Below are 13,514 nucleotides of genomic sequence, written 5' to 3' on the forward strand. Positions count from 1 at the left end.
ATTTTTTTAAATGTCGACTGAACTGAAGAAAGTTCAAGTATTTATTTTTCCCTCACAAGCTAACTGAAGTCAGTCAACTGTGTCAACGCACTGCTGCAGTAACTTGCAAGTGGTTTTGTTTTTCTTCAGCAGCCAAACACACAAGCAGCGGCCATGTTAAGTTTTTCAACTCAGCCGAACTGAACACAACGACTGAACAGTAAAAACAGATTTGTGTGTGCTGCTTACGTATTGCTTAGTTCTTGGTTTCGTTTTCTTACTAAGGGACGTAAAAAAAACTGATAGTTTGACTCAGTGATGCCAGGAGATTTTTTTCAGAAATCCCTACGCTTATGAGAAAAAAATCCCTTTTTTCCCTACACCCACTTTTTATTTTCCCTACATTTTTCCCTACACTACTTTTTTCCATTTTTTTCAAAGTTTATCTTAAAAAAAATACAAAAATAACATCAAAAACTAAAATATTAGCTCCGTTTTATAATATACATATGTATATATATGTATTTTTTTTTTTTTTAATTTTTAGGAATGAAATTTCTAGAATTTAAATTTAAAATTATTTTTCTTTAAATTTTACATCATACAAATCTTCCAACCCTGACTCTTCAGTTAAGATTAAAAAAAACAAGACAATTGAAAGATTTATGGCAGTATATCGAATCGTGATAAAAATTTATTTTATGTGCCTCCAACAAAAAAATTTTCACAAAATAATTATTTTAAATAAGGTTTACTTTTGCGTTTACTTTTATAAATTTTCAGAACATTAAATTCATTTTTTCAATCCTGAGTTACTGCATTAAGCCCCCGACTACTCTATCTATAAGGAGTCAGAATATATCGCCCTACAGGATTGGCATAATCCAAAAAGTCGTTTCAAGAAAAATGGATATGAATATTTAATGACATTTAACTATTTTTTAATAACTTTTAAACAAATCAAGGGATTTTAAAAATCCAGATTCAGATAGTTGCGGTTAATATGTTTCTCATCTAAATTGAAATTAAATTTTTAGTTGTCTAATATTCACGAAAACGTGGGTTTTAGTTTTTACGTTTACAAAAAATTGATTTCACATCGAAAATAATAGATATATTTGAAATTTGATAAACTATATGAAAGATTTTAGTATGTCGCATGTTTTGTAGACCTCAGTTCAAGAAGCCCGAATTTTGGATTATGCCAGTCTTGTAGCGATATGTAGGTACATATATTGTAGAAATTACAAGCGGAATTTTTACTAACGATACACTTAAAACTGATTTCATTTTTAATTTTAAAATTTAATACATGAAAGAGTATATTTTTAGTTGTTAAAAACTATGAAATTGAAAAATCCCTACAATTTGACAATAGTAAGAAATCTTTCCCTTTTTCCCTACACGTGAAATTTTTGAAAAAAATCCCTACAAAAAGGGAAAAATCCCTACACTTGGCATCACTGGTTTGACTGGTTAGTACAAATCAAGCCAACTGAACAATAAAACTTGATGGGTTGTTTGTTCAGTAAGACTTTGTTATTGTATGCAATTTGTTTTAGTATATTGTATGTTTTTGTGTTTAATGTTGACAAAAGTAAATAAAGTAATTGATAATTATTGCTAATAGAAATTGTTAATTAATTTAAAATTTATAAAATTATAAATTACTATACTTATAAATTTAGATATTTTCTTTAAATAAAAATTGATTTAAATTTAAGCATTTTGATGATTTTTTAGTGAGATTTTGTTATTGCATGTATGTATGTATATTAGGGTGGGTCGAAAATAGGCTTTTCGCTCGGATCAACATCTAATAGTGAAATTGTGTTGTATGTGTTTGTGTTATTGTGTTATCCAATTTGAACAAAAATTTTATGAACCTTATAAAGATAAACATAATATTTTTTTGTAAAATTTTTCAAAACTAACAAAAAATTTTTATATTTACTTTTATATGTCTTCAGAATCCCAAAATTCTCGGGGGAAATTTTAATAACTCAAAACTTTTTTAACCAATTTTGAGTTTTTCCATCTTTTTGGAAAGACAATTTTGTAGACATTACGATTTTGCTATAAAATGGTGCAATAATTAATACTTAAAGCATCATTTTGTGAAAAAACTCCAAAAAGTGCCATTTTTCCCATATAAACGCATTTACAAACTTTGGCGGCGATGCGCGGGCTCTTACCCTCAAAAAAATTGAATAATATTTTACAGTCTTCCATTTGACGTTAAAATACAACATAATTTCACTATTAGATGTTGATCCGAGCGAAAAGCCTATTTTCGACCCACCCTAATATACATACATACATACATACATACATACATACATACATACATACATACATACATACATACATACATACATACATACATACATACATACATACATACATACATACATACATACATACATACATACATACATACATACATACATACATACATACATACATACATACATACATACATACATACATACATACATACATACATACAATAACAAAATCTCACTAAAAAATCATCAAAATGCTTAAATTTAAATCAATTTTATTTAAAGAAAATATCTAAATTTATAATTATAGTAATTTATAATTTTATAAATTTTAAATTAATTAACAATTTCTATTAGCAATAATTATCAATTACTTTGTTTACTTTTGTCAAATTTAAACACAAAAACATACAATATACTAAAACAAATTGCATTCAATAACAAAGTCTTAATGAACAAACAACCCATCAAGTTTTATTGTTCAGTCGGCTTGATTTGTACTAACCAGTCAAACTATCAGTTTTTTTAACGTCCCTTAGTAAGAAAACGAAACCAAAAACTAAGCAATACGTAAGCAGCACACGCAAAACTGTTTTTACTGTTCAGTCGTTGTGTTCAGTTCGGCTGAGTTGAAAAACTTAACATGGCCGCTGCTTGTGTGTGTGGCTGCTGAAGAAACACAAAACCACTTGCAAGTTATTGCAGCAATGTGTTGACACAGTTGATTGACTTCAGTTAGCTTGTAAGGGGAAATTTTAACGAGTTACTATTTTTTAAGCATGGTACTAAATTTAGTCAAATATTTAGTAATTTGCGACTGCAATTAGCAGTTTTTTGAAACCCTGGTAAAAACAATAGATAATGAGCAATTAAAAATAGGATAATTATAACTTATGATCAATTCAAGTTGTCTTCCGAGATTTATATAAAAACTTTTATTTTCACTTGTTTTTTTTCAGAATTTCCATCGAATAAATCTTATTTATAATTGTTTTTTTTTTTAATATAAAATTCAATTGTTCTTTTCCGTAATCGAAATGGAAAATCGGAATTTCAATTGAAGTTCTCCGAATGTGTGTATGATTAGTAGATTTTATGAATCATATATATGATATGCTTTCTTTTAACATTGTTCTCACCTTAAACGTTTTAATTATTCCTCATCGGAATAATTTCATAAGAAAATAAACTAATGTGGAAAATATTTATGTAGAAAACTTATAAAAATTCATATATTTGTAAATTTTTTTACAAAAAAGTTCACTTGTAGAGGCTTGCGTTGTTCACTCTTTAGAGTCACAAATGTAAAATTATGTTTCTTCGTATTATTCAGGAGATCATATTATCCCGGCTCCACTGTACAAAGTAATAATTATAACTTATAACTTAATATTATTATGTATAACTTAAGTCTGGATGTACACATGTACATTCAGACATCCTTATAGTAAATTTTACTTGTTTTAGTTGTTGTTGCTTTTGTCAATTTAAAATTTTTTTGTTTTAAAACACTTTTGCGTAAAATGTAATGCACAATGGATTTTAATTTACTGATATTGATTTTTTTTCAGTATTCAGTAACAATTTTCTGAATACTGCATTTATTTTTCAGTAATCAGTAAAACTTTACTGAATACTGAAAAAATTTTCTGTAATCAGTAAAAATCTATTTTTACTACAATTTTACTGGTACTGCAAAGTGTCCATCTATGGCTCCAATGAATCAATAAAGTTTAAATCCAACCTTCTCCTGTACGTGATCGAGTAGCTCCGTATGTGGAAAAAGCTTCTTTCCTTTATGTCAAATCTTTTGTCTAACACTACACCATCATACCCAATCTATTTCCACACAGTTTAAGGCTTCACTAGTTCATTGAAACGTAGGAATTATGAAACTAGTTGAAAAAATCTCCAAAAAATAATTAGCTTCATTTCTTTATTTCTTTATTTCTTATAGAAAAGGAAATAACTTTCCAAGGACTCGGAAATAATAATCGCATTTTACTTGATCAAAATTAGGCAACAAATGGTAATAATATAATTTTTACTTTTATTTGATTTGTATATATATATGTATATATATGTATATATATATATATATATATATATATATATATATATATATATATAAAGTATTAATTATTATGGAAAGACAATTTTGTAGACATTACGATTTTGCTATAAATGGTGCAATAATTAATACTTTAAGCCTCATTCTGTGAAAAAAACTCCAAAAAGTCCCATTTTCTCCTATATAAACGCATTTACAAACTGGCGACGATGAGCGGGCTCTTAACCTCAAAATAATTGAATATTTTACAGTCTTCCATTTGACATTAAAATACAACATAATTTTACTACGAGAGAAAAGCCTATTTTCGACCCACCCTAATGTACACTCAGATCTCGTTTTATGCGATAGATGCGTTCCAAAACAAATCGCATACATTGAATTCTCATAAAACGATACTCTAGCTTCATATAAACACTAATGATTCGTTCCAAAATTCTAAAAAAACCGCATAAATTCAAATTTTAATAAAAAAATCATAAAAAATCGCATAAAAAAAATCAAGAAATAATATTTTAATTTCATTTACTTAAACAATAAAAACAAAACACGATAAAAAAATAAACAAATGCATATATAACATTAATTCATTAATTACTGAATAAACAGAAAATGATTCTAAAATAAGCTGAAACTTTTTTTTAAGAAAATTCTGTTAATAAGTATGATTAATCTGAATCACTGTATAATTGTCTGCATCATTTTGGAATTGGTTCAACGTCACTTTCATCACTAGATGATATAATCATATTGCCATCATATGGTAAAATATCATTTTCATCTTTAGAATTTATATATCTTTTAAATTAATAGGAGACGAGATCAGAGAATTTTTAGAAGTTTCAATTGTTTCTTTTCTTGCAAAATAGTTTGTCATCAAACTTTGAGATTTTTTTATGTTGCTCTTGATATCCGGAAAACAGATCAATCAGTCCGCGTTGGATCCATATTAAGAATTTGATTTTGTATAGCATTAACTGTGCTGAGGATCTAAAATTAGATTTGAATCCACATAGTGTATACGGCTATATAAATATGGGACCGTTGTGAGTGTCCGCTTAAATAAAACAAATTTTATTTTACACACTTTTGTTCTCTTTCCGTATCATATTAAATTTGAATAAATTCCCGAATAAAATTTGTTTCTATAAAAGAAAGAATATAGGGACTATTTTGGGAAAAACCTTAAAAGAAAAACTTTGAATAAGTCTAACTTTTTATAGGGACAAGATAATTGTTTTTTGTTTATTTAGATTTTTTTTTAGAAAACTAGAGGAAATTTTTAAAAAATGTTACGATCCTCCGTAGGCCAACCACATTTAAAAAACTAAAAATAGACCGGGAAAATTTAAGAATAAAAAAATTAAACCTAAATATCTCTTAAAGCGAAAGAGATAACCCACACATTTAAGCATATTTTTTGTAGATCTTCTTAAGGAGTAGTTATATTTTAAATTTCAGCTCATTATAAATGGATTTTTAGCGTTTTTTTTAATATTTTATACCCGAGCTGATCAAATTTGAGGGGCTACCCACTGGAACCCATTCCGCCCTCGATCACCTACAACTATCAATCAACTCGAAACCCTCAGCTCCAAACAAATTTCCAAATTTCATTGCGATATATCCAATAGTTGCAGAGATGCCGAATTATTTCTCAAAATAAATGTTTTTAAACAGGATTAAAATATATTTGTTTATACTTTATACTTTAAAATGTTTCGTTTTATTTCTGTTATTCTTCCAATTACATAGAGCATTATTCAAATTATTCAAATGAATACCGGACATTATTCGATAAAATCCATTCAGTTTTATTTGAACTCCACAGCTTACGGGTTAAGATTGTCAGATTTGAATAAAACTTCGGATATATATTTTGTATTATCTAGGATATAATATTCTGAAAATACTTTATTTAAAATGTACATCAGTAAATAACACTAGCTTACAAATTAATATTTTTTGTTTGCTCATGGAATGAAACATATATTTTTGGAAAGGGCTATGTCCGGTTGTTTTTTATTTTTTCCCTATACGTCGAAATTTTGAGATAAAGTGTTTTTTTTTAAGCATCCTTCTTCAGTAGTGATGAAAAATATTTGAAAATGAGAATGGATTATTTGGTGCTTGCACCTGTTTTGGGAACCTAACAATCAACTCAGAAAAAAATCAATAATATAAAATTTACGCCTTCATTAACACACATTTTGTCAGATTTCTTTATTTTTGGCCCGATTTTTAGTAATTTTTTTGATAATTTTTTTTTAAATTAAAAAAAAATAAAATTTGAAAAAATTATTGGCATTTTATTCCTGAATTACAAACTTACGGATCTGAATTTAGCCCTCATAGTTCATTTCTTACATTCCCACTTATACTTTTTCCGAAAAACTCTTGGATGTGTGTGTGATGAAAATTGCATTTATTCACCAAGATTTAAGATTATTGCAACGTAATTTTTAATATATTTGTGACAGAAATCCATTGTTACAGAGTTGTGAGGAAGACCTGTAACATTTTTTGTATACAAAATAACTACACCCCTAAATATTTAATTTTGTTTATTTATTAAGGTGTATAAAATCGATTAGAATTAAATAAATTGTTTTTGCTTTCGTTTTTGCAAAAAAAGATTGCTAAGTCATGGTCAAAAATCAAAATTTTAAAATTTAAACTTAAATATTTTTGTTTATATGAGAATAAAATTATTAAAATCAGCATAATTTTACTTTACTAAGTCATATTCAACACGAGGTAAAAATAGAAAATCGGTCATAAATCGGTTTAATATATGTATATACAATATCTAACTATTTTTTGGAAAATGTATAGAAAACATTACTCTGAAAGCATAGTCCAAGCCGATACGATATATAGATCTCGAGATATATCACTTCAAAAATTAAAAACATACCCGGGTATGTGGGAATTGACATAACGATTAACCCTTTTTAGCATTTTCTTTCTTTATGAATAATTCAAAAATTTGACGTCCTAGATTTTTTTAAATAATTTTTCTGGACTTATAGAAATCCATATAGGTTTTATATCATGAGCAAAATCATTGTAAACTAGTGTAATTAATACATATGTATTCTCTAAAATATTACAAAAAATGCGATTTTCCCGAAATCCGCCGAGTTCAAATTGCTAAACTGTAAGAGCGAGTTTTTTAGTTGGCATTAAAATCTAATGTTCCGGTTTGATTTTTTTGAGTACAAATATAAACTTCGCAGCGTTGCCATATTAAACAACAGAAAACATCACTGTTTGCTATCAAAACAATGCATGTTTTGTAAAAAAGAAGAAGACAATTGTAAATGTAATATGAAAATAAACAAAAACTTAAAAAAAAAACAATTTTATTTTTATGAATCCATAATTTATACAAATCAATAAATAAAACATTTAAAGTTTATTTTTTTTTTTTGCATTTCTTATTCAAGTTTAAACCTTATTGGGCGCTTAAACTGGCCAATAATTAATTAAATTAAAATTAATCCTAGAAAGATGTTTTTGAGTACTCAGTAAATTTTATTTGCTACTTTAAGCGCCCAATGGAGGTAGTTTAAACTTGAGCAAAAAATGCAAAAATGTAAACAAATGCTACAAAAAAATATATGCAATTTTTATAAAAATAAACATTAAAATGTTTTATTTCTTGATTAGTATAAATTAGGGGGACTTCTAAATAGATTTTTTTTGTTTTTAATTTAAGTTATCGTTAATTTTCATTTTCCATTCACAATTGTCTTCTTCTTTTTTATAAAACAAGCATTGTTTTGATAGCAAAATGTGACGTTTTCTGTTGTTTTGCATGGCAACACTACGAATTTTAAATTTGTACTCAAAAACATCAAAGATTAACATTAGATTAAATCTATTTTTAGATTAATTAATCTGATTATTAATTGGCATTTAATTGCCAACTCAAAAACTCGCTCTAAGTTTTCAACCAATTTTTGTATTATATTATTTTTTCCTTCATACACGCTTGGAGCACTCTAGTATACGTTCTCCAATGCTTCCTTAGAACTAGTTCCGAGGTTGATAAATTGGAACAAAAATCATTGACTGTATAAGGCTTCCTCAGAACTAGTTCTGAAGGTGACAATTTCGAACAAAAATCATCATAATCATGCGTTTTAGAACTACATAGTTGTGGAACTAATACAATTTTTGCTGGAAAGCTTTTATTTGAGCCAAAAAATTATAAAAACAAAAATCGCCGATTTTGTAAAAAAAAGTCGAAAATTTAATTTTGAAAAAAGTCCAAAAAATTAATACGACTAACATTGAAGCAAATTTCATCTCGATCGGAAGACTTAGGTTTCAAAAGTTGACTTGACATGAAATCCCCAATATATTTTTAAGGGTCCGCTATTTTTACCAATATCGGAAATTTAGTTTTCAAACTGAAAGTCCTGTTAGATTTAGTTGTACAACCAAGATTCAATAGAAGTGTTCCGGTTTTTGCAATGAAATTCGTAAATAATGTTCGTATGTATTAAAGGCCTGCACACGATATTTTTTAAACAAATTGTCGCATTATTGTTGTCTTGTGCAGGCTTTTAGTATGTATGAAGAAACTCTGAATGCCATTTGCTGAAGAAGATATAGTTTGAAAAATTTAAGTGACCAAAATTGTATTCTTAGTTTTAATATTAATGTTATAAACATATGCATTTCAGTTCTTCGTTCAAATATGAATACATTGGCACCCAAAGAACTATATTTCTTTTCCGATCCTCGACAAGATTCGCTGAAATATTTAAAACTTGAAAGTGATCGTATTATGCTTCATTACAGCAAGCGAACTGATTTTTGCTTCTATCAGGAGTTTGAATTTAAGTCTGCAGGACAAGTGTTAAAGGTAAGTTATTGAATTGTCTGTATATGTATAGAAATATTTGTTCAATTCACAACCCTCTTTTAACTACGTATAGTGTGTATTTTTATATTATTTTATATATATGTACGTTTGTTTTTCATATATTTATTTATTTCGTATTCAATGTCAAACTATCATTCTCATGTGAATGCCCAATTTTTATAAGATAAAACAGAAGAAGAATAATTTCATAAAGTAAAAATTTAAAGAAGTGAAATAAAATAGAAAATAATTCATATTAGTGATATTATTAATTTAGTTTTTCAATTTAACTGTATTTTTATAAATTTTTAGCGTGTTTTTTCTTTCTTTTGGCTTTTTGCAATATAAAACAAGTAAGAAAGTATAGTCGGGCGTGGCCGACCATATGATACCCTACACCAGTTATGAATATTAAATGTGATTTATTTTTCATAATATCTCATTTATCTTCAATATTCCCTTGTTCCGATACATTTAAGCAATTTATGGATGAAAAACTAATTTTCTGAAAGAGGCTTTATATGGGGGCTAGGGGCAAATATGGACCAAGCCCGATAAAATTTTGTGAATATATTTATATTTACATAATATTTTATTGTGCTGAATTTCATCGCGATATTTGTGTTTATAAGTTAATTTGGGACATTCAAGTAATTTTCTGAAGGGGACTTTGTATGGGAGCTAGGGTCAAATGGGGCCCGATCTTTATGAAATTTGGCAGGGTTATCAAGACTTCTATAAAACTTAGTTGTGCCGTATTTTATCGATATATCTGTATATTTAACATAATTATGAGCTCAGAAGCCCTTTTCGGGCGGTTCTGTTCTATGGGGGCTAGGTGAAATAATGGACCGATTTTAACCATTTTCAATAGGCTTCGTCCTTGGGTCAAATAAAACGTTGAAAATTGCGACCTGTAGCTCGCGCACAAGGTTTACATGGACAGCCAGCCAGCCAGCCAGACGGACGGACATAGCTTAATCGACTCAGAAAGCGATTCTAAGCCGATTGGTATACTTTAAGGTGGGTCTAGGACGAATATTTTTATATGTTACAAACATCAGCACAAATCCGATATACCCTCCCCACTAAAGTGGTGTAGGGTATAAATACAATTGGCTGTTCACAAGTAGATATTCCAATTCTGTACATATTTTAATAAGCAATACAAAATACAAGACCAGTTGTGAATTAGACAATTATGTATACTTTACTTAAGAAAATATACATACATATATACTTACACTTTTTTAGAACTGTTTATTTCTATGATTTAAAGGGTTGTGATAGAAATAAAGAAATCTATAGAAATAAATAACAGTGTTTAGTTAAAAATATGAAAATTAGTTCAACAATAAATGTCGAATATTCGAATAAATATATTGTCAAGCTACATATTGTCACCTGAAATGCAAGACATAACAACCAAAAAATATAAAATCGACTTTTTGATTGAATATGATCCACCACATTAAAATACATGTTGCTGAAAATTTTTAGAACCCTTTTGTCAAAAACACCGACTTTATTGAAATGAAATTCAAAATGGCGTAACAACAAATTAGTAATTTCCACAAATCTAAAAATCCCAAAAAGCAAAATAATAGATAGAGTTATATTCTGGCGATAGAGTTATATTCAAACGTGTTTATCGATGTTGAGATACAATTAGTGTTTATAAACCGGTTAACCGGTTTTTATTGCGTATTTCGGTTTTTCGAAACCAGGTTTTTTAAAATATTGGCTTTCGGTTAATCGGGTTATCTGGTTTTTAAGTCTTGGTTAACCGGTTTAATTTAATTTTTTAAATTTTAATTTTTAGTACAAAATTTTATGTTTTCTTTGATTTTATATTGTGATTCGCATTTTTAAAAATTTTTAATAGATAATTCTAAATATTAGGTATTTTCCATTTGTGTATATGAAAACAGGCCTAAGATTGTTAAACAAAAGTTGTAAAAATAGAAGTACAATTTTTTCATTCTGTTCCATTTATAGAAAATTATATTTGCAAAAGGAATCATCTCATTGGGAACCTTGTTTTCCAAAATATGGATTAAAATACCTGGAAAAAATATTGGAAAAAATGTATTTTTAATTATTTATTAAGAAAGAAAATACTAAAAAAAGGTTTTAGAAATTATTTTAGGTTCTAAAATTAATTTATCTAAAATTGTAGTTCATCTGACAACAGAAACACCTGCGGGAAATCAGTTAAAAGTTGTAAAACTGATAAAGTTCATGACATTTACTCTCATTACACAGGCCAACGATGGAAAAACTTTTTAAATAATTTTCACTAATCCCAGTGTTATTTGATGTGCTGATTCCAAATATGGGAGTTAAATATCTAAAAGTTTTTATAAATGTTCCCTTTTAAAATCCTTAAAAGTAATGAAAATTCTTAAAAAATTTAGCCTTTTTAAGGCCAATAAGAAAGCGGGAAAAAGGATACAAAAAGCTAAAACATAAATTTTTAGGCTAAATTATGAATAAAAAGAAGATGCCAGGTGTATCATACTTCTAAAGAAATTAAATCTGAAATAAAATCTCAATAATTTTTTCGAAATTTATTTTTTTAATGTTAAAAAATATATATAAAAAAAACTAAAAATCAGGTAAAAATACAAAAAGTTGATTAAGAAACATTAGGTTCCCAAAATAGGCCCAAGCACCTCAAAATCGGTACTGATTTTCAAAAATTTTATCAACACTCCTGAAGGATGATTCAAAATTAAATCCTTTTTATTTTAAAATTTTGAAGTACATAAAAAAAAAAAATAATTAACCATCGGACATAGCCCTTTCCATGAGCAAACAAAACTGTAAACTGGTGTAACTAAACATACTTAAACTATCCTATACCCCGTTTCTGTAACTTTAAGTGAGAGGTTCTCACATCGAGAAGTGTGAAACAAAAAATTCCATCGTTTCTCAATTTGTGAGTAAAGTGTGTTTCTGTATACATCTGTGTGTCCATGTTATAACATAAGGTTATAACTTTGGGAGTTTTAGAATTTTAAAAATTTAATTTCCAAAAAATGCGAAATAGCTCCCAATGAAACAAATCCCAAAAATATGAAATAATTCCAAAGTCGAAGAAATTATTTGTGTAAAATAACTTCCAATGAAATAACACCCAACTGATGTGAAAAAACTCCCAACTCCTTACGAAAGTGTGGTGGACAGCCGGCCTACAACCGTGCGCAATGGTTTTCAAATCTGGGGTATTTCACACACTGGCTTCGCCAAATTAAGCCTTTTCTTGATAAATAGACTATTTATATTCCATTAACTTATGTCACTATGTTCAAGGACATTATGGCATTTTAAGGTTAAATTTAGCGAAGCCGGTGTTCGAAATAGTCCATTGTTTTTTGGGTGTTATTTCATTTTAACCGTTGGGAGCTAATTTAATGTACCTGTATGTATCTATGTATGTATGTATGTTTGTATGAATGTATAAATATTTGAGTGGTTTTTATAACCGTATTCAATAGTGTAACAATGTATATAGAAGGGTAATTAATGTACACACTTATTTAAATTTTAAGCAAAATGCATTCAGTTGAGTTGGTCAATGAAAATTAATCTTATCTTTCAGAAAATTGTGGAGAAATTTAATCGCAACTTATCGATACCAGCTGATAAAGATATTGCCGTTCGCACATTTAATCTAACTCAACGTAAAATTTCGCTTAAATATCACTATGCCAAAGGTGCTTTGACAGCTTCAACTCGTGAATTTATAAAACCTCAGAAACCGGATTATGGACAGGAAATTATATTCGATTCTTCCTCAATAAAATCCTACAAGGTTTGTTAAAAAATCTTATTAAGAATGTTAGTCCTAAATACATGTCGTCACCTGACTCCTCCGACCAAAAGGCCCTATCTATAAAAACATTTAAATATTGGAGGTAAAAAGTCCAAATTATCCATTTTTATATACGCCATTGTCAACTATCAAACAATTTAAATAGTTTTTCGCTGCTGTAAAATTTTAAAAATGTTAGATAGGGCAGTTTGCGTTTTAGGTGACGATATGTAGAATTCTATTTATAATAAAAAACTATGTGATAAATCGCTAAAAGTGTGAACAATAGAAAAATGGATTGTATAACTTTTTCAAAACTGTATATGTGAAAAAATCCGCTAGTACACGTAAAATTTTAGATATAACGGAAAATCTTGTGAAAATATTTTTTAAAAATGTTTTAATCTTTGTGAGTTTAAATATTATTTTATTGAATTAGTATCTGATCCCAGCAAAAACTAGGTAATGACATTCAATTGTAATTAC

The 13,514-nt window shown here is 27.7% G+C and overlaps 1 protein-coding gene across 2 annotated transcripts in view; it reads left to right on the forward strand.

Annotated features, from left to right (window-relative positions):
• LOC119605943 (coiled-coil domain-containing protein lobo-like) overlaps positions 1 to 13,514 on the forward strand; it is a 101,160-nt gene that overhangs the window by 13,463 nt on the left and 74,183 nt on the right. For both annotated transcript variants that reach the window (XM_037959294.1, XM_037959295.1), the window contains exons 3-4: positions 9,030 to 9,211; positions 12,816 to 13,028. In XM_037959294.1, the coding sequence (XP_037815222.1) occupies positions 9,030 to 9,211; positions 12,816 to 13,028 (395 nt within the window). The remainder of the gene's footprint in view (positions 1 to 9,029; positions 9,212 to 12,815; positions 13,029 to 13,514) is intronic.

The sequence above is a fragment of the Lucilia sericata genome, unplaced genomic scaffold (genome assembly GCF_015586225.1).
Source record: "Lucilia sericata isolate MDLA Ls3-8-SP2 unplaced genomic scaffold, ASM1558622v1 Contig000538F_arrow, whole genome shotgun sequence".
In the NCBI taxonomy this organism is placed as follows: domain Eukaryota; kingdom Metazoa; phylum Arthropoda; class Insecta; order Diptera; family Calliphoridae; genus Lucilia; species Lucilia sericata.